Here is a 19,692-nt window from a genome sequence, read left to right as displayed (position 1 = left end):
TATGCTCCAGCACCTAAAATGCTGAGAGAGTTATTTGGCCATTCCAGGGCCGTGTTTTACGAGCAGTCATAAGAGATGGGTGGGAATGACTGCTCACATATCACAACCTCCAGGTAAATGGCTTGGCAGATAAAATGGAGGCCGAGGCTCTCATTCAGTGTCTGGAGCTGAAGATGTGTAGGTCTCCTGTGTGTTGGTCTCAGGGCCGCCATCAGGGCATTTTTGCCCTTACTGCTGAATGGGGCCCGGTGACCGGCAGTACAGAAGGGGGCCTGCCGGTCAGGGGCCCCGCTCCTGTGCTTCTAGTCATCGGACCACAAGTGCTGTGCGTCATCGGGTGGGACCCAAGTGCTGTGCGCTGCGGTCAGGCCTGAAACGCACACATCAGCAGAGCTGCCACAGCGGCCGACATCCGAAAGGTACAGAAGTGCTGAAGGACCTGTGGTGATGTCATCATTATCACAGGCCTTCACCATTGATCGGCTCCGTCCCCTGATCACATGACGATGACGTCACCACAGGTCCTTCAGCTCACACAGCAGCAGCTCCATCTTCGCCGCAGGAGCGCGGCCAGGTAAGAAGAAAGTTTTTATTTTATTTTATTATTGAAAGGGGTAATATGTTTCCCTGACAGGATGGAGACACAAGGCCATGTGTCTCCATCCTGCAGGGGCAGAATGGAGACACACAGAGTCAGAATGGAGACTCGGGGGCAGGATTGGAGACACACAGGGACAAATATGGAGACACGGGGGCAGAATGTGAGACATGGGGTCAGAATGTGACAGTGAGAGACAGGAGGGGGCAGAATGTGAGACACGGGGCAGAATGTGAGACACGGGGGCAGAATATGAGACACGGGGGCAGAATGTGACAGTGAGACATGGGGCAGAGAATGTGATACACGGGGGCAGAAAATGTGAGACACGGGGGCAGAATGTGACAGTGAGACACAGGAGAGGGCAGAATGTGACACGGGGCAGAATGTGACAGTGAGACACGGGGGCAGAGGATGTGAGACACGGGGGCAGAGAATGAGAGACACGGGCAGAATGTGAGACACGGGGCAGAATGTGAGATACGGGGGCAGAATGTGACAGTGAGACACAGTAGAGGGCAGAATGTGACAGTGAGACACGGGGCAGAGAATTTGAGACACGGGGGCAGAATGGACATGGGGCAGAATGTGAGACACGGGGGCAGAATGTAACAGTGAGACACAGGAGGGGGCAGAATGGACACGGGGCAGAATGTGAGACACGGGGGCAGAATGTGACAGTAAGACACAGGAGGGGGCAGAATGGACACAGTGCAGAATGTGAGACACAGGAGGGGGTAGAATGTGAGACACAGAAGGGGGTAGAATGTGAGACACAGGAGGGGGCAGGATGGGAGAAACATGGTGAAGGATCATGTGGCAGGATGAATATGATGTAGACAGATTGGGCAGGATCGGGAGATCATATGGGGGCAGAATGGATACTCATGAGGGCACGATGAGAGAACATATGGCTAGAGTCAGGAATGAGACACACGGGGGCCAGGATGGGGGATATTATTACCATAGGGGCTAATTAAGGGATATTATTACTGCAGTGATGTATTTATTTTATTTTTTTTAGAATACTGTTTTAAATGTGGGGAGGTCCTGTTACTGTGCAGAGCGACACTATGTCACCTTTTTTTCTTCATCTGGTGTAGTGTTGAAGTTGGGAAAAAATTAAGTAATGTGTTCTGCAAGTGGAGCTCTAAATAGCTGTGTTATTTCCTGCAGAGACAAGCCCTGGCTGGAAGACGTGATGGCGGTCTGTGCTGAATGAAAGATGAAAAGCGAAGCTGAAGGACTTCACTTAGAGATGTCACTGGTGAGTCAATGTGTTACCTGTACACTGACACTATACACTATATACAGAGTGCCTGTGTACAATGTCACCAGTGATCACTGTATTACCTGTGCACTGACACTATACACTATATAGAGTTCCAGTGTACAATGTCACCAGTGATCACTGTATTACCTGTACACTGGCACTATATACAGAGGTCATGTGCATAATGTCACCGGTGAGCACTGTATTACCTGTACACAGACACTCAATACTAAGTACATATCTCCTGTGTATAATGGCAGTTATTGTGATTGTATTATGTTTTTTTTTTTTATTAATGATCAGTATTGTAGTATTCTGTCACCATGTGCTGGTAATATGTGGTCTGGTCATGGTGTGGTGGTATTTGTTCCTTGTATGTGCTATTTTTCTGTCACTGTGGTGGTAATATGTGGTCTGTTCATGGTGCTGTGGTATTTGTCCCTTTGGATGTGATATTATTGGTTATTTTAAAAATTGAAAAATAAATAAAAAATATACCTAAATTGTATTGGATATTTTAACAAAGGTTTAATAGGTTACAGTAGAGTAGAGCCCGGCCAAAAGAGTCTATCTTGTCGTGGTGGCAGATTTAAAAAATCTTTTGGCCAAAACAAGAGCTGCTGGCTGTATGTGTGATCTGGAGATGGGAACTGTTAATGTGTGATTGGTGAGAAGTAGAGTTTTTCCAAGAGAGAGCGGTGGGACTGTGGACAGTTCAAGGGGTGGAGGGAGGGGCTGGGGTGGAGCCTGGGCGGGGTCTCAAGGGGGCCCCGACAATTTTGCCAGTATGGGGCCCCAAAATTCCTAGTGGCAGCCCTGGTTGGTCTGTGCTAAGGCCCAAAGAACTGGACACTATCCTAAGTGGGCGGACCCGCTGTGTGTTGTATGGACTTTTTACTTTATGTTTTCACTTTGTGCCGGAAAAGGCTGTGCTTTGTTTTGCCATCTGGAGCGGTTTATGAACTTTGAATAAACTAACCTGGACATTACAGCAACACCGCTTCCTGTGCCTACCTCAACCACAGCTGAGTGAGTACAAACCTCTACATCCCTTACAAGACCACTTTTTTTTTAAAGAAAATCTTTGGGCAGATACTAAACAAGCTGGGGGGGCTAGGAGATGTCTCAGAACCTGAAGGGTAGTGAATGTAGCTCTTACGAGATAAGGATCAGCACAAAATAAGGGATGTGATCACAAAGTCATTACATTGTAGATGAAGTGCACCCCTCATCTGTAGAATAGTGTTGAGTGTGGACATTCCCTTTACTAGATTCTGCTGCAGCTGATTAAACTTTGCGTTAGTTCCTAAGGCCTAAAAGATCTTAACTTATGTAACTCAGGATTTCCTGCCACATAAGATTAAATGAAAATGTTAAAATAACCCTCCAATGATCTGTTGTCCACGTACCTCAATGTTTCCTCCAACCCGAGCAAGAAGTGGAGGAAGAGGCTTGTCTCTATCACTTTTCAGTTGTCTGCGAGATTGTCTCCTTCCACCTAAGGAAATTATATACACTTGTAAGTTTGCTTTGCAAAATAATCAAACCAGGACCACAGAGGACCAGAATAATCAATTATACAAGGTTTCTTACTCACTGGGGTCTGTGCAAACCCAAGTAAAATTTGACTAGATGACATGAATTTGGCTTGACATTGATTAGATGACATGACTGTCTCTCTGATCCTTAGGTACTTTTAACAAGTTGAAAGAACAAGCCGCCATAGGCTATCCCCATGGTGGCGACAAAGGAGCCTAGGACTTGACAGTGGTCCTCTGCTTCCGGTAAGAAGCTTCTGCTTGGCCTGCAGCCCCCATAGTAGTCAACTGATCGGATTAAATTGTGGGGTGATGGACAAGACAAAGTAAAACTAACCGCTGCAGGTTGCCATCCCACAGGTTGCCCGTTAGGTTCACTGTCCTAAAGGTGATCCACATCCATCTTAAGAAAAAGTTTAACTCACTCTGACCTTCAGGTTTTTCTTCAAAGTCTTCATCTTCATCCTCTGAACCAATGGAATATTCTGATTGGTTATCAGAAAGCTCATCTTGCCATTCTAAATGATAAAAATAATTAGAAATTGTAACAAAATTTAAAAGGAACCTGCCAGCAGGTTTTTGCTATGTAATCAGACAATAGCAGCATTATGTAGGTGCTGATACCAGCTTTCTGCTGTCTGCTTTCTGTGTACAGCATATTGACAGTAAACTGCTAATCAGTGGTGGGGGCGGGGTTGGACTAAGAGGCAAGAGACACCTAGTCCTGTAGTGATAATCTCCTGCTGATAAAACTTTGTATTCAAATGGCTAAACACAGCCCAGTAAGTGACACATTGCTGGAATCAGAGTCATTGCCCACACATCATGGTGCCCTCAGATTACATAGCAAAAATCTGTTGACAGATTCTCTTTAAAAAACAGCACCAACTGTGATGTTGGACAGGGATGACAGGTTATTTCTACCGAGCCCTCCACACACAGGTGCTCCTGGTTTTTTCATAAGTGTATTTGTTATCAAAAGGGAGAAGAGTAAGCAGCAGTCACACATCACTTGTAGCATCTTAGCTCCCTAGAGAATCAAGCATGTTGAAATCCAGATGCCTAATCGTTCTTTCTTGACACCAGCCAACAAATTAGATGGTCAGCCGTGTCCGCAATATAATCAGTGTCACTTGTATGGCCACCTGTACTGTTGCTGCTATTGTTGGTTCATATGGATTCGCAGGACACAGTCCATAGGCCACATAACTAATCTGTGGCCGTTGGGAGGGAGTCTTGAGAGAAGCCTCTTACCGGACAGCACCTGCGGATCTTCTTTTGATTAGCTGGCCTGGTCAAATGTGTATCAAGCCACAACAGTGACCACGTGCCAGACCGTTAAATCAAAAGAAGACCTGTGGATGCTGTGACGTAGACAGTGGATTCTCAGGGCTACCATCCAGAGGACACAGATTAGGACCAGGTCCTGCGAATTGATTCGCACCAACTCAAGTGGTTGCCAATTACTCCAAGCATGGCTGACAGTTGTAGGATTATGACAGCTACAGACCTACAAAATGATTATGAGTTTGGAGGGGGTATCATCCCTATGTCATGATGTTAACATGGGTCCATTAGCCCTGTATACTGTCTGCTGTATAGTGTTGGCACCAATATAGCGTATACATCTCTCACAATGTATACCACCAGGTATCAGGAACAGATGATTAGATAATATGATATCATTTATGAATATGACCACAGCCAGCACCTTGGTCCTCCTGTGAAGCATCATTGTAGTTCACTTGTTTGCGGATTCTTTTTCCTTTTCCGAGATTCCTTGCGAGATCTTCTTGTTGCTGCTCATAATGATGACGAAGGAGCTTCTCCCAATAATCCGGATCTACGTTCTCTTCTTGTTTTATAATTTCCCGTTCAACCTCCTCCTAAGGATTAGTAAGAATATAACACAATGCGGCATCTGACTGCAGGGAAAGCTTATTATAGAACTGCAGAACTATGAGATAATTCCATGACATTGTTCTTAAAAAGTAAGTAAAAAAAGTGTTACCACTCCGTCGTCTTCTCGCACAACATACTGAGCCACTTTGAAAGAACTCAGATATTCGTTCATGTTCTGGATCTCCGTGTCCTCGGTGGCGTCTTGGTTTCTATCTAGAAGTTTCGAGATGGCGCCATCATCATAATGGATGACACTGCTGTCCTCAACGTCCTTGTTGTCACCTGCAATGTTCAATACGGAGATATAAGGGCAGGAAAAGTCAGAAAATACGCATGATCATGAGAGCTGTAGTCATCAAGGCCTGGAATTCAGACGTCCATTAGTTTCGGTTCAGAATTCCAGGAAAAACTGCAAGTTTTATGGAAGCCAAATTCATACTAGCGCAAGACACAGAAAAGGGGATGTCCATCTACAGTGACGATGAGGGCTTAAAGAACAACTCCAGCCACGGTGGAAAAATCAAATTCTAAAAAAAAAAAAATCGTATTTTTCTTCCATCATTCCAGGTGTTTTCTGTTGTGCTCACTGTGGCCCCCTATTGAGACAAATGGGAGATACAATAGTCCACAAAAGGGGCTGAAATTTGCTACTTTTTTCCTTCCATTTGGCCATTAATAGTATTAGGATTGCCACATTTTTGACTGTGGAACTGAACAGGTGGCACAATATTATATCCATCTGGAGTTGCCCTTTAAGAGTAATACAAAACCACTTTGTGTTAGGGCACACTTAAGACAGCTGTATAAAATGGACCACAATGCTCAGACTGTCCGGTGGCTCTCCTGACCCAAGAGTGACAACTTCATGCATTTCCATGCAGCTGTCAGGCTCGGGTGGGGAGTAATTCCAATCTCAGGCCGACTTATACAGCCGTCTGAGTGCATCTTTATTTTTTTCTGTTTTTTGCAATCATAGATAATCATTATTCTTAAAAATGGATTGGACACTGACAAATGGCCCAACAGGAATAGTTGTATGAAAGTAATTGAAGGTCTGGGAAACATTTGTGTGAGATACTACTAAAATTGTGACTATCTGATTTAACGTGGACATCACCTTTAATTACAGTAGCATAACACGTATAAATAAAACACACATAATAGCATGATATAAACAGCCGCATCCAGATGTAATGAGGGTCCCAAACAGCCATGGAGGTTGCAGAACAAAGACATGGTAGTGACAAAGCTTGTGTGTTGTATTTGCAGCTGTGGAAAATAGAAACACGTAAAATTCACATAGGGCATACAGACCGCCAGTTATCCTCATCATCATCCATGTGTGAGCTCATAAGGGGCAGAAAAACTAGACTTTCCTCTAGAAGTTACCCACGGAAGGGTCCTTCACAATCTCTAACCATAATGTCCTTTAATGGTTGTCCTGCAGAAGTCCCTGCCCCTAAGCTCTCCATGCTCCTATCTTCCTGCAGGGCACGATGTTCGCGGGTCATCAGTTCGGGAAGCATTTGTTACATGGACAATCACAACCATTTCTTATGTAACAAACCAAATGAAGTTACTTTGCAAAAGGTTGTTTTATTTAAAAAAAATATGTATCTCCATGGTAACAGACAACAAACAGCCGCTGTAGTCTGATCCAGCAGTTATACTTCATTCTCCTATCATTTTGGTCACCTACTTGACAAGTGTGACTAACTTTTTACTATTGATGCTGCCTATGCAGCATCAATAGTAGAAGATAGAATGTTAAAAATAATAAAAAAATATGGATATACTTACCCTCTGGCGGCCCCCGAAGTCCTCAGCGGCGATCCCGGTCCTCAACGGCGCTGCCGGCAAGTTCCGTTCCTAGGCATGCTTTGCGAGAATGACCTTTGTGACGTCAAGGTCGCGTAACCACTACGTCATCAGAGGTCATTCTCGCAAAGCACGCCTAGGAACGGAACTTGCCGTCAGCGCCGCTGAGGACTCCGGTGGCCAAACGAGGGTAAGTATATCCCTATTTTTTATTTTACTTCTATTTTTTTACAAGAATATGGTACCCAGGGCATGAAGGAGAGTCTCCTCTCCTTCAGACCCTGGGTACCATCTGCACATGAAGTGCTCACTTTACGCATGGTGGGCATAACCACATGCATAAAGTGAGCGTTTCAATGCAATCCTATGGTGGCTGAATCGCCGCGATTCCACAAAATTAATGGACATGCTGCGGATTTTTCCGCCATGCGATTCCGCAGAGTAAAAATCGGCAGCATTGGCACAGCAACTGCGGAATCCCATAGGATTGCATGGGGATGCGCTTTGTTAGCGTTTTTTAAGCGTTTCCGCCGCGGCGGAAACGCTTAAAAAACGCAAAGTGGGCACACAGCGTAAAGGTGGGAACAGATTATAGAAAAAGTCACTAGAGGATGAGATGACACCTTTTTTTCTCTGTTACTATGGAGATGCATAGGTCTGCATGGCGCTGTAGACCCAAATGATAGTAAATTCGACCATTGCAAAGGTGGGTCATAGAAAAATGTGGCTGCAAAGGTGGACATGGCCTTCAACATTGGGGGTCTCTGGTTTCTGAGAAGGGTGCAGAGTGAAAGATTTCTGGTTGACATAGATAATTTTAAAGAAAACCTGTCCAAAAACACTTCATATGTAGATATAGGGTTAATCTGCAGGTAAGTAGCATTAAATCCTGTCTGGCTGCCTTAGTCTGTGTTCACATGTTTTTTCAACTTTTTTTTTAGTAGCCAAAACCTGCTCTCTCGTCATTAAACACACTGCATTCGAAAGGCGGGTCTTGCTGTATTTCTTGCACCGTTTTTGGATGCAGATCACCCGTGTGATTTGTCTACAGTGCATGTTTAATAAAGTTAGTTTTAGTTGCCAAAATTGCAGCGAAACTTGTTTTCTGCATTTTTTTTTTCACTTTTTCATTGTTTTCTATGGGTAAAAAAAAAAACACTGCAAAAGCTCTGAAAGAATTGACATGCTGAAAGTTTCAAAACCGCTGCAGTTGTCAAATTCAGACTGGAAATAAAAATAAGTGTGTGCATGAGATTTCTGACATCTCAAAGCTTTAGCTCATAATGTAAAAAGTACTTATGCTGCAAAAATGCTCTGTGTGAACATAGCCTTACAGAAAGCAGGGTTACAGGGAGAAAATTAACTTATATCCTCCCTGCAGCTGCTCGCTTACAGTCATTGAGGCAGTGCAGGGAGTGGTTACAGTGAGCGCAGCTGTAATCACTGCCCCTACATATTGATTGACAGCCGGCTATACAGCGTGTTTGTACAGAGCAGGCTGTCAATCAAAGTGTCGGGGAGTGATCACAGCTGGGCTCACTGTACAGTGATAGGTGACTGTAACTGCTCCCTGCACCACGGCTGCAGGGAAGATATGAGTTCATTTTCTCTGTGGAGCTTCCAGTAAGAAAGGCATTTACAGATTAACCCTATATCGATAGGTAAATAGCTTTTTTGTGCATGACAGATTCCCTTTGTTAGGCCGGGATCACACATGCGAGAAACACGGCTTGCATGTTAATACCCGGCACTGCCGCCGGCACTCAGGAGCGGAGCGTGCGGCCGCATAGCAATACATGGAGCCGCACGCTCTGCTCCCAAGTGCCGGCGGCAGTGCCGGGTATTAACATGCGAGACTCGGCTGTGTTCCTCGCATGTGTGATCCTGGCCATAAAGAAACAAACTTGACAAGCGAAATGGTCTGGAGCCAACAACGTTTAGATGGCCAATGGACCAGTTTCTTGTCTTTGCAGGACGAATTCGTTCACAGAATATCACATTACATGATGGCCATCGTAATGAACTGCTGTGACTGAGTTACACGTGGACGGGCCCGGACTCTATTCTGGTTCAATGAGGGAGGGGGAACCAAAAATGAAGCCTAACTCCATGAGATGCGCAAAGTTGTCAAAAGGTTTGTCATCCAGGTCTCATCTGTTCACTGTTACAAGCAGGATGCTTTTCTGTGTCACGGTGCCTCTCGCATTGTATTCATGACGCCCAAGGTGCTAAGATCTGCATTTTGACACAGGTAAGCAATTTTATTAAGAAGAAATATAATACTGGAGTATTCAGCATCTACATTCCTCAACGACCGCTGTGTTCTGCTGGAATATAATCTCTTCATACAACAGGTAGAGCTCCTGGCTGATTACTGCAAAACCAATCCTGAAATACTTTGTGCTGCTGGCGATCCTTTTACTGCCATTATATACCTCTTGTATATAATCATCTCTTTATTACCATTTCCCTCCTTAAATTATGACACATCTCCTTGCTCCTGTTACATACAGCACTTTCCTATGAGTGGGAAAGTCACTGCTCCATTCTGCTTTCCTGACATACTCTGTACTGCTGGGAGGCCCTGCTTTTCCCTATATCATTGCTATGCCCTTTACTCTTCAGTCCCCTTCTTACATCAGCCATATATTCACACGTCACTATCTCCTACTCGTTATACTACCACATGATTAGTATACTTTTTGCCTTAAACACTCTGTGCTGCTTGGAGTCCCTCCTCCTGCCTCTATCATTGTATGCCCTATAATGTATGTCCCTCTCCTCATATCAGCCATATGCCCCATCCCCAATTATGTGTTGAGCATCATTAATACACTTAATTTCTGAAATACTCTCTGCTGCTATGAACTTTGATTTTCAGCACTCATTGTTGCTCTACAACGTGTTTTGATTCCCTTCTTCATATAATGACTCTGCCACAATGTGTCCTGACTAACATAATCAAAGAGATTACACCTCCCATGAGATCAACACTTACTCTCCTGAAATACTCTGTGCAGCAGAGAAACTTTCAACTTTTCGTTATTGTGCATTGAAAATTTTGTTTATAGATCGAGGGGCTTCAACTTTTCAGTGCGTGAACTGGGAACATTTTGATGATGTGTTTTGTTTTGTTTTAGTAACCGTGATTTGCCTCTATGTGAAATTTAGACATTTTTTTTAAAGCGATATTTATGAAGGCAATTAAAGGGCAAGGTGACACTATGGACTAGCCCCTGCTCTGGTAGCTTATTAGGCATCCAACCACAGAGCCGCTCACCAGTTTTCTTGCACACTGTTAAGCTGCCGCTGTGATGGTCTGCAGTAGAAAGGAGGGAAGACACAAAAACGTCAAAAAGAAGGGAGAGTTAAGCAATACATGGAGCGATATCACACAGTCACTGTACGGAGAGCATCACAACTGACATTGACCACAACTCTGCATGGAAAGCTGAAAAAAACTAATTGCATTTACTTTTTTGTGACTTTTTTTTTTAAACGTTTTATGTTGTTACATCCAAATCAGTTTCCACCCGGCCGGTAACCCTTTAGGTAACTGATGGTCTGGGACAGCGGTAAGTCCAATAGATGGGTATGTCTAGGTATGACTTAACCCTTCACCACCGTAGACAACCAGGTATAATATAAGAACCCCTTCCCTGTCCTAAACCTGTAGGAATTCTGACATTCACCCCTAGACCTCTAGACCAAAGAGTTTTCATAACCACCGGCCTTATTTTGATCATACTGCCCTTAGAAGTGCCCAAAATGTCTATAGGTGACAGGTACAGTACTCCCATAATTGCCAGGCATAATGTCACCATAAATATTTTGACCAGATAAAGGGCGCCAATCAATAATTTATACGTTGATCAGTACTCATTTATGGGCCCATTCACTCAGGCCGACAATAACTGTATGGGAAAAGTTAATCATTAATACGATCTCTCAGTCCCCATAGAGCATCATGTTGTTGGCAGCACATGTGCCCGTGTACAATAAGAGATGTGCTAATGGAAATAATAGTTTAATGCTGGTATATAAAGGAGCCTGAACTTTATTATATATGAAATACTCTTATTTATCAGCCATGTAATAGGAAGTTCCTGTGAAATATACATCTCCAATAAAGGAGGGGGATAGAACTACTTTTAATAGACTAATCTACCAGAGGAGGACATAGCTGCCTCTAAAAAATTAACTTACTACATGAGGACATAGATACTTTTAAGGGATTAATCTATTAGTGGAGGTCATAGCTACTTATACAGAATTAATCTACTACAGGAGTACATAGTTGCTTCTACAGGATTAATCTACTACAGGAGGACATACAGTAGCTGCTTCTAAAGAATTCATCAACTACAGGAGGACATGGCTGTTTCAAAAGGATTAATTTACTACAAGAGGATATAGCTGCCTCTAAAGAATTAATTTACTAGACAAGGACAGAGACTTTTACGGAATTAATTTACTAGTGGAGGACATAGCTGCTTCTAAAGGATTCATCTACTACAGGAGGACATAGCTGCTTCTAAAGGATTAATCTACTACAGGAGGAAATTGCTGCTTTTAAAGTATTAATCTACTATAGGAGGACATAGCTGCTTTTAAAAGATTAATCTACCACAGGTGGATATAGCTGTTTCTAAAGGATTAATCTACTGCAGGTGGACATAGCTGTTTCTAAAGGGTAATTAAGTAGAGAAGAACATAGCTGCATGTAAAGAGCTAAACTGAGCATCTCTCTAGAACACATAGACCTCAGCAGATATAATCAAGAGAAGACTTACAGCCTTACTTTTACTGCATTTTTATCCTTCTCCTCCTCATGATACTACATAAAATTCAGGACTACATCTTATGTTCCCATATATGTATCTACATCCAGCTTGAAGTAAGTCTTCAGCACAGATCTCATCATGTGTTTACAAGCTGCCCTCAGACTCCACCAACCACTTGTATCTACCAGCACAAAAGGATGAAGCTTCATACAGCTGTCAAAATAATGAGACAGGAGAGAGCCTGACTTCTGTGACTACAGTCTCTTAAAAAGTGCTAGAGTTTTAATTACTAAATTAGAGTGGAAATTACTATTCCTAATCATCAGCTAAATGTTTTATATGTTTGTATCCTTTTACTTCATGAAGTTTCCCAGGAGGCGATTGGTCCTCTTTAAGATTAGGGGTCCAGGTGGTCTTGTGACCTTAGTATGGACTGTAAACTGGAGCAGCCTTACAGTTGTCTGAGGTTTAGAGGTTGTGGGAAAACAGAAACAAGATCAGTTGTGATGTTCAGTCATACAAGATCCTCTGAAATACATGTGCCTAATCAATGTCACTGCAAAATTCCATTTTAATTTTTAAGGCAATCAGTCAGCTTGTCCCCCCCACCACCACCACCAAACTGCTTACATGGACATGTAGGTCTTTGAAACATAGGGCAATCTATACCGTTCCTATGGGGGTTGTCTCGTTCATGAATGGTTAATATGCTTGTAAAAATGAAAAACTTTGCAATATCTGTCTTATTAAACATCCTTTCCATTCTTAAGGAAGGAGAGATTTTTCATTCTATAGCATACTGCTTGTTGTCAGGGTTACCAGCCACCTCAGAGTGGTCGGTCTCCTAGACAAGGAGCATGTGATTGCAAGAGCTTCATTGAAGCTAGTTTGGATTGCTGGATCCGGCCATTCTCAGTGCCCCTCGCTTCATCGAAGCTGAAGAGGCAAAACTACCTCTGCCATCTTCCTGGAAGTGTGCACAGTTCAATCCAGTACTGACTACACCACTGTCCTTAGCAAGCCGGAAGCTGGAAGGCAGAGCAGCAGTGCGCTCCTGAAGAATGAGGATGAGACCCTTTAAACAATCTGTTGCTACATTACTGAAAAGAAAATGTTTTATTCCATATGCAAATTAGGCTTAAGTGCTCTGGGACTGATGGGAGCACTTACAAAGCCTCTACTCCTTGCCTGATTCCACCTTCTTCTGCTTGACTGACAGTTCAACAGCAGCCAGTAACCTGTCAGTCAAGCTGAAAAAGGTGGGGCTAGGCAGGGAATAGAGCCTAGAAGGCCTGGTCTTGGGAAGTGCTCTGATCATGCCCTTAGCCCTTCAGCCTCATTTGCATATGGAATAAAACATTGTCTTTTTCAGTAATGGAGCACCAGATAAAGATTGCCTTCTGTTTCAATGCCCATATTAACATTTTGTAATGGTTTGAGTGGGTCTGGATTGCGCCAAAAAATTCCCTTTAATTACTGAGCACATAAAACATATAATACAATTCATGTGAAATATAAAACACGAGAAATGTGTGACATGATGCCAACCAGGCCCGCAGACTGAGCATGTGCGGGGTTCACTTGGGCACTCAAACAAAATGGCAATTTTTTCCCCCTCACGATAAGACCTGAGGCAATCATACAGGAAGCAGTTATCTGATCGCTGCTCTGGGCAGGGCCTCCATTTTCAGTCTGCATTGCTACTCGGACATTATCAGGGCTACTTGAGGACACCTGGATGTGTGCGCCTCCGGTACAAAAAGGCGCCTCTTAAACAACCAATCAAACGACAGCGATGTGTCACACGGCCACTTCTCCAGAACTCTGACTGGTGAGGAGAAGTAACCACAACGACCAGCTGTTGCTTTCATTTTCATGTCTCAGAGAGATGAAAGCTTGAATCTGATTGGTTGCTATAGAAATGCCTTTATTTTTCGCCTGCAGTTGTTTACATAAATCCCCCCCCCCCCACCGTTACTACTTCGAGGGGTACTCTAATGCTCAGGATGTGACATAAATTTATAGCAGGTCCCCCCAGAGACCACCATCTATTTGATGGGCCCTGTCACGTGCGGCTTTATGTGAAGTGGTGGTCGGACTTCCCATAAGAAATTAATGGAAAAAAGACCCCTGTCTCAACTAACAGCGACACGTCAGGGCCCTGCTCCCAAGATGGATGCAGGATCCACTGGAGGGACTGCATCTACTATAGATTTACATCATATCCTGCCATAGATGCACCAGATGGGAAAAAAAGAAGCTATCAACCAGTCCAACATGTCGGTGTTAGTGAATACTTGCAGCCTCTATTAAATAACTCTGGAGTATCGTTACTTAGATGTTTGCATTGTGCCATTCCTCTGTTATTCCTCCTGGAAATGTACGACTGAACTGACGACTTGTTGTTACCATGTCTTTTGTGAGTATGTCATATCGCAACGCAGCCTGGTACTGTCAGCACTGATTGGACAACGTTGCGACTTACAAAAAGAAGTGGTAATACCTGGCTGTTAAAGGGGTGTCCGGACTGTAATACTGATGATCTATCCTTAGGATAGGTCATCAATCTCTGATCGGTGCAGGTGTGACACCCATCATTCACGCCAATAAGATGTTCCCGGTGTCATCGTCGGCCGGAACTGCTCAGTTAAAGAGCTGCACAGTGCTATAAAGGCCACGGCCTGGTACTCTACACATCCATCCCCTATTCAAATCAATAGGGGGTAGAAGTGCAGTACCCGTCCGTGGCCACTATACTGTGCTGTGTAGCTCCATAACTGAGCAGCTCCAACCTTCACTGACACAGGGGGCAGCAGATTAGCGGAGGTGCTGGCTGTCGTACCCCCATCGATGAGACATCGATGACCTATCCTAAAGATAGGCCATCAGTGATAAGTCACTGACACTCCTTTAACGTATCCATACATCTCCATAAGGAATGACAGGGGGGCATCACAGTGAAGAGTTCTAAGACAAAATGCTGCAGTATTGTTGTTTTATAGGAAATCCAACGTTCCAGGAGATTATTGTAAGTGCGAAGGGTTTCTCTATACTTCACAACAAAGGAGAGCTGAGGTATCGTCAATAAAGGGGTTGTATAGGCTTAAAAAAAAACTACTTTCCTTCAGAAACAGCGCCACCCGCGACAGTGGATAGTACTGCAGCTCAGCTCCATACACTTCAATAGGGATAAATTGTAATACTGGACACAACCCATGGTAAGGAGTGGTGCTATTTCTGAAAAAAAAAAAGTAGCCTTTTTTTTTTTTTTCCTAATCCTGGATAACATCTTTAATAAAAATAAAATCAAACATGATGGTACAAAAACAAACAAATAAATATAATAAAACAAAAGTTATCATAAAAGGGAACATATTGTGATTTCTTTACCTTCCACGTCGTCCTTGAAGAGCTCTTCTGTTCCAAACTTCAAGATATCGTCCAGTTCCTGCTTTGTCATGGAGCCGGATTTCGAGCCCAGACCCGGTCGTACAACCAGGTGGGTCAGCATCATTTTTCTCTTTGCAACCTGAGTGATCCTTTCCTCTACGGACGCTCTGGTGACGAACCGATAGATCATGACCTTTTTATTCTGCCCGATTCTGTGTGCGCGGCTGAAGGCCTGGAGAGAAAGATTCTTATTTAGCAGTGGGGACATCTTTCCTATATGTCCTAAGTATGGAGGACCTAGATGGTGCCACAGAGATCCCACGGTTGCATAATACAGAACTATGGAGACCTACTGTATGTGCCACCATATGGCTTTGCCAAGTGCATCAGTAATAACAAAAATGCCAATGGTGTGAATTCAAGTGTTTTAAATGAAGAGGAGGCATAAAGGGTCCATTGTGTCGCACTACACAATCCCTCCGAATGGGCGGCTCACCAGACGAGTCTTGTCCAGTCTGAAACCCCGTCTACTTGTCCGGACACACTTACGGCCCAATGAGGCTTCATAAATATGGCGGTGAGCTTCAAGACTACATTATTTTAATGTATTCCTATATTCATTAATAAAACATCCCCAGATGACCACCCTTCCATAAAATGAATAATGATTAAATAACCTGAATATCATTGTGTGGGTTCCAGTCAGAGTCATATATAATGACAGTGTCGGCCGTAGCTAAATTTATTCCCAGTCCTCCAGCTCGGGTCGACAATAAAAAACAAAATTGCTGAGCACCAGGAGCTAAAAAAAAGAGAAAAAAAATACAAAAATAATGCTTAGATAGAAAGAAACAGAAAAGATTTTTTTGTTTTAAGATGAAAGCAACCCAAGACACCCGGAAGACAGGTTACTCTATTCAATGGAAATAGATATATCACCAAATGCATCCCATGTTATTCATGAAAGGGGCTGTAAACAGCACAATGGTTTCTTTCATACCTTGAAAAATTAGGTGTAATTTAGTTGATGCTTGGAGTTGCTCCTGGGAGAGGGGAAGAGAGCTGCCTTATTCAAAATACGGTCACAGAAGAGTTGATATGGCTACTTAAAGGTTTGGTCTCAGAATGACTGCAGACTTGTAGCCTATGTAACTGCAAACTTGGGAATCCTCACTGTGAGGAGTCTCAGGTGCCGACTCCGGGAGTGGTGGGTACATCATGACTAAGTATGCGACTTGCATAAATACTTGTAATACATGTAAGTATGTGACTTGCATAAATGCGGACACATGCCAACTAGATGTGCGCTCAATGCAAGTGTATTGAGCAAAAGAGAGAGGGAAAGTCCAGAGAGAGAGGGAGATTTTTCAAGCTCCAAAGTTTGGGTTCAGGTTTAAGTTTAGGTATAGTTCTGGTACTTGAACTGAACTTTGGAATAATGGTCGAATCGGGCACCAGAACCCGAAATTTCACGAGTCTGCTGATCCCTAGACAGTTCTAGTCTGAATGTGGTTAGAAGTATGCAAATTGCATACTTATTGTAACATGAATGCCCACTCCTGGCGCCAGAGAATCCACACATTGTACGATGTGAGGATTCACAAGTCTGCAGTCATATAGAATGACTGGAGACTTGTAGCCAAAGACCAGACAATCCCTTTAAAGAGGACCTGTCACTTCCCCTAAATATGATTTTTGTATACTGGTGTAAATGACATGGTTCTCTTGAATCTGGAGCTGTGTTTTGTTTGCTCCTTAGCCTCTCTGTCCCTGAGATATGGCCTTCTGTAACTGGTATGTAAATTTAGCCTTGTTATCTAAGTGGGCGTGGTCATCAAGAAGACTTAATGACCACACCCCCTTTACTAACAAAACTATATTAACATAGAGGGCCATATCTCAGGAACAGAAAGGCCCAGGAGAAAAGAAAAAGCAACGCCGGATTCAGGAGAACAGCGGCATTTGGATCACTTAAATAAAAAACACATATTTATGGAAAGTGACAGGTCCTCTTTAATTGGCCACATACTGCCATGATATATTAAGTTGAATTATACATTTTGGTGTACATACTTAGAAATCTTAAAAATATTCAGTTAGGCAATTGGGCTCAGATGTAGCTTTTGCACAAGGAGCCTGTTATCTTGTCTCTTGCCGAGACCAAATATTTTAGCGTTTTCTCCCAAGTAATAGTGGAGATGTCGCTGGCCGCAGCCCGATAAATGGCATTAGGCTAAGCAGATTACATGAGAGCCACAAACAACATTAGGATTGGGTTGCACTTATTTCTATTGATTTTTATATTGAAAGTAGCAGCCATTTCTTTTTACCACTGACCTAACATGAACTCTTCGGTCTGCCATACTCGTCTGTGTGTTTAGAAAAACAACATTTTTCATGTTGCAGATCACCGGACACTGCCAACCGCCCCCCAAGTTATGGTCCCAACACTCAATTTGCCATATATTTACTTCCATATATGCAGTTAGGTCCATATATATTTGGACAGAGACAACATTTTTCTAATTTTGGTTCTAGACATTACCACATTGAATTTTAAACAAAACAATTCAGATGCAGTTGAGGTTCAGACTTTCAGCTTTCATTGCCCACACCTGTCCATGAAATAGTCTTGGAGTCAATTGTCCAATTACTTTTGGACCCTTTAAAAACAAGGTGGCACATGTTAATGAGCTGAAACTCCTAAAGCCTTCATCCAATTTTAATGTGGATACCCTCAAATGAAAGCTGAAAGTCTGAACTTCAACTGCATCTGAATTGTTTTGTTTAAAATTCATTGTGGTAATGTCTAGAACCAAAATTAGAAAAATGTTGTCTCTGTCCAAATATATATGGACCTAACTGTAAGTCTGTAAGTCATTGAGTAAGAAGTAGTACCATTAAACCTGTCAATTGCCTCCTGCCGCAGTCCTCCTGTAATTCCTCCATCTATTCGCTCATACTTATAGCCTTCGTATTCAAGAAAGTCTTCAAGTAAATCCAGCATTTTAGTCATCTAAATAAGGAAGACAAGTTAGTATGTGAACATTCGTTTCCACTTTCTGGATGGCCGTGTTTTTCTTTACTACAACTAACTGGGGTTGAAACAATTAAAAAACTTACCAAAAATAATCTGTGTCATATATAAGTGTCAAAAAGACAAAAGTCATGGTGAGGATAGGGTCACACGACCATTTTCTCTCCGAACGAGAACAGTCCATTTTCCTGATGAGACTTTGATCAGGGCCGTATCAGTATTTTTCGGAGGTGGAAAGGAAAAAAAGTTTTTCCAACTCCTCCATTATGTCTATCCGTGGATATCGGACTGCATTCAAATGTCATCCGAGTGCAGTCCGATGTCTTCCACAGACGCATAGACTTGCATTGTCGATTTTGATCTGACACCTGACACTCGGATGAAAGTTGGACATGTCATTGTTTTTTTACTCCGACCACTCAGTCTGTAAAAAAAATTGAACATGTGCACAGCCCCATAAAATATCAAGGGTATGATTAGTCTCGGTAAAAACCACAGATAGGGCTCGTCCAATATAATTGATCATGTGCACAAGCCCTGACCTCGGTCCTCGCTGAAGTCACTGACAACCATGGAACTGTCCTAATATATCCAATAATTGTGGGAGATTAACAGGAGGGCGTACTAGGACCCTAATATAGACCTACTACAGATTCTCTAATGAGAGCAAAGCTGTTACCATGAAAAGGATGGCCTCCTATAACATCTTAGTGTTCCCAAAAATGCCATTAAAACTGAGGATCACTGCCAGCACCAGCGATGACTATAAGTGTTGTTATTTTACACGGGGCAAACGTGCTGATTGAGAAAGGGTTTTCTGAGTAGTGGACAATCCCTTTAAACAAAGTGAAATTTATTGTCAAGGATTTACCCTGACAGACAGGAGCCAGAAGACCACAGCGTCAGATTTCTCCTACTCCTGCACTGATTAGAAGCATTTCATCTTCATATTAAACGGTGCAAGTTTATTTTAGCAGTGCAGGGGTTAATCTGCTCTGTTGAGAGCTCCTGGAGCTTAAGGCTTTCAGCTGTGCACTGTTAGCCACTCCCATCTCCTATATAACCTGGGCCCTGGCCAGCACTCATTGTCAGAGCAAGCTTATGTTGCATGGCTGGAGGTTGTTGTTGGTTATTAGAATAGGCGTTTGGTGGATTTATCTGTGACTGTTGCTAGGTTTAGAGTGTGAGATAATTCCCTTTCTTCTCCTACTTTGGTTTAACCCCATTCTCCTCTCCTTTGTGTTTACCTGTTTACCTTTGTAGTTTAGGTGTGTATTTTCCTTTATCCCTGTTCATATTACCTTGTTAATCTGGTTGGTGTATTATGACACCACTACTACTCGCCTCTTCCC

General features: G+C 43.0%; 1 protein-coding gene across 8 annotated transcripts in view; it reads right to left on the bottom strand.

Moving 5' to 3' along the window:
- Positions 1–19,692, bottom strand: part of CHD5 (chromodomain helicase DNA binding protein 5) — a 231,290-nt gene that overhangs the window by 36,192 nt on the left and 175,406 nt on the right. For all 8 annotated transcript variants that reach the window (XR_012227155.1, XM_073561775.1, XM_073561774.1 and 5 more), the window contains exons 21-28: positions 18,202–18,319; positions 15,981–16,105; positions 15,304–15,535; positions 10,410–10,448; positions 5,421–5,593; positions 5,121–5,295; positions 3,835–3,927; positions 3,281–3,369 (exon numbers count right to left, since the gene is read on the bottom strand). Coding sequence is in view for 7 of the 8 variants with exons in the window: in XM_073561775.1 (XP_073417876.1) it covers positions 3,281–3,369; positions 3,835–3,927; positions 5,121–5,295; positions 5,421–5,593; positions 10,410–10,448; positions 15,304–15,535; positions 15,981–16,105; positions 18,202–18,319 (1,044 nt within the window). In the remaining variant the exon portion in view is untranslated. The remainder of the gene's footprint in view (positions 1–3,280; positions 3,370–3,834; positions 3,928–5,120; positions 5,296–5,420; positions 5,594–10,409; positions 10,449–15,303; positions 15,536–15,980; positions 16,106–18,201; positions 18,320–19,692) is intronic.

Source organism: Dendrobates tinctorius, unplaced genomic scaffold (assembly GCF_039654945.1).
Source record: "Dendrobates tinctorius isolate UK_male_01 unplaced genomic scaffold, ASM3965494v1 ptg000326l, whole genome shotgun sequence".
NCBI lineage: Eukaryota > Metazoa > Chordata > Amphibia > Anura > Dendrobatidae > Dendrobates > Dendrobates tinctorius.
The sequence above is the reverse complement of the archived record's forward strand: the minus strand, read 5'-3'. Positions and strand labels throughout refer to the sequence as shown.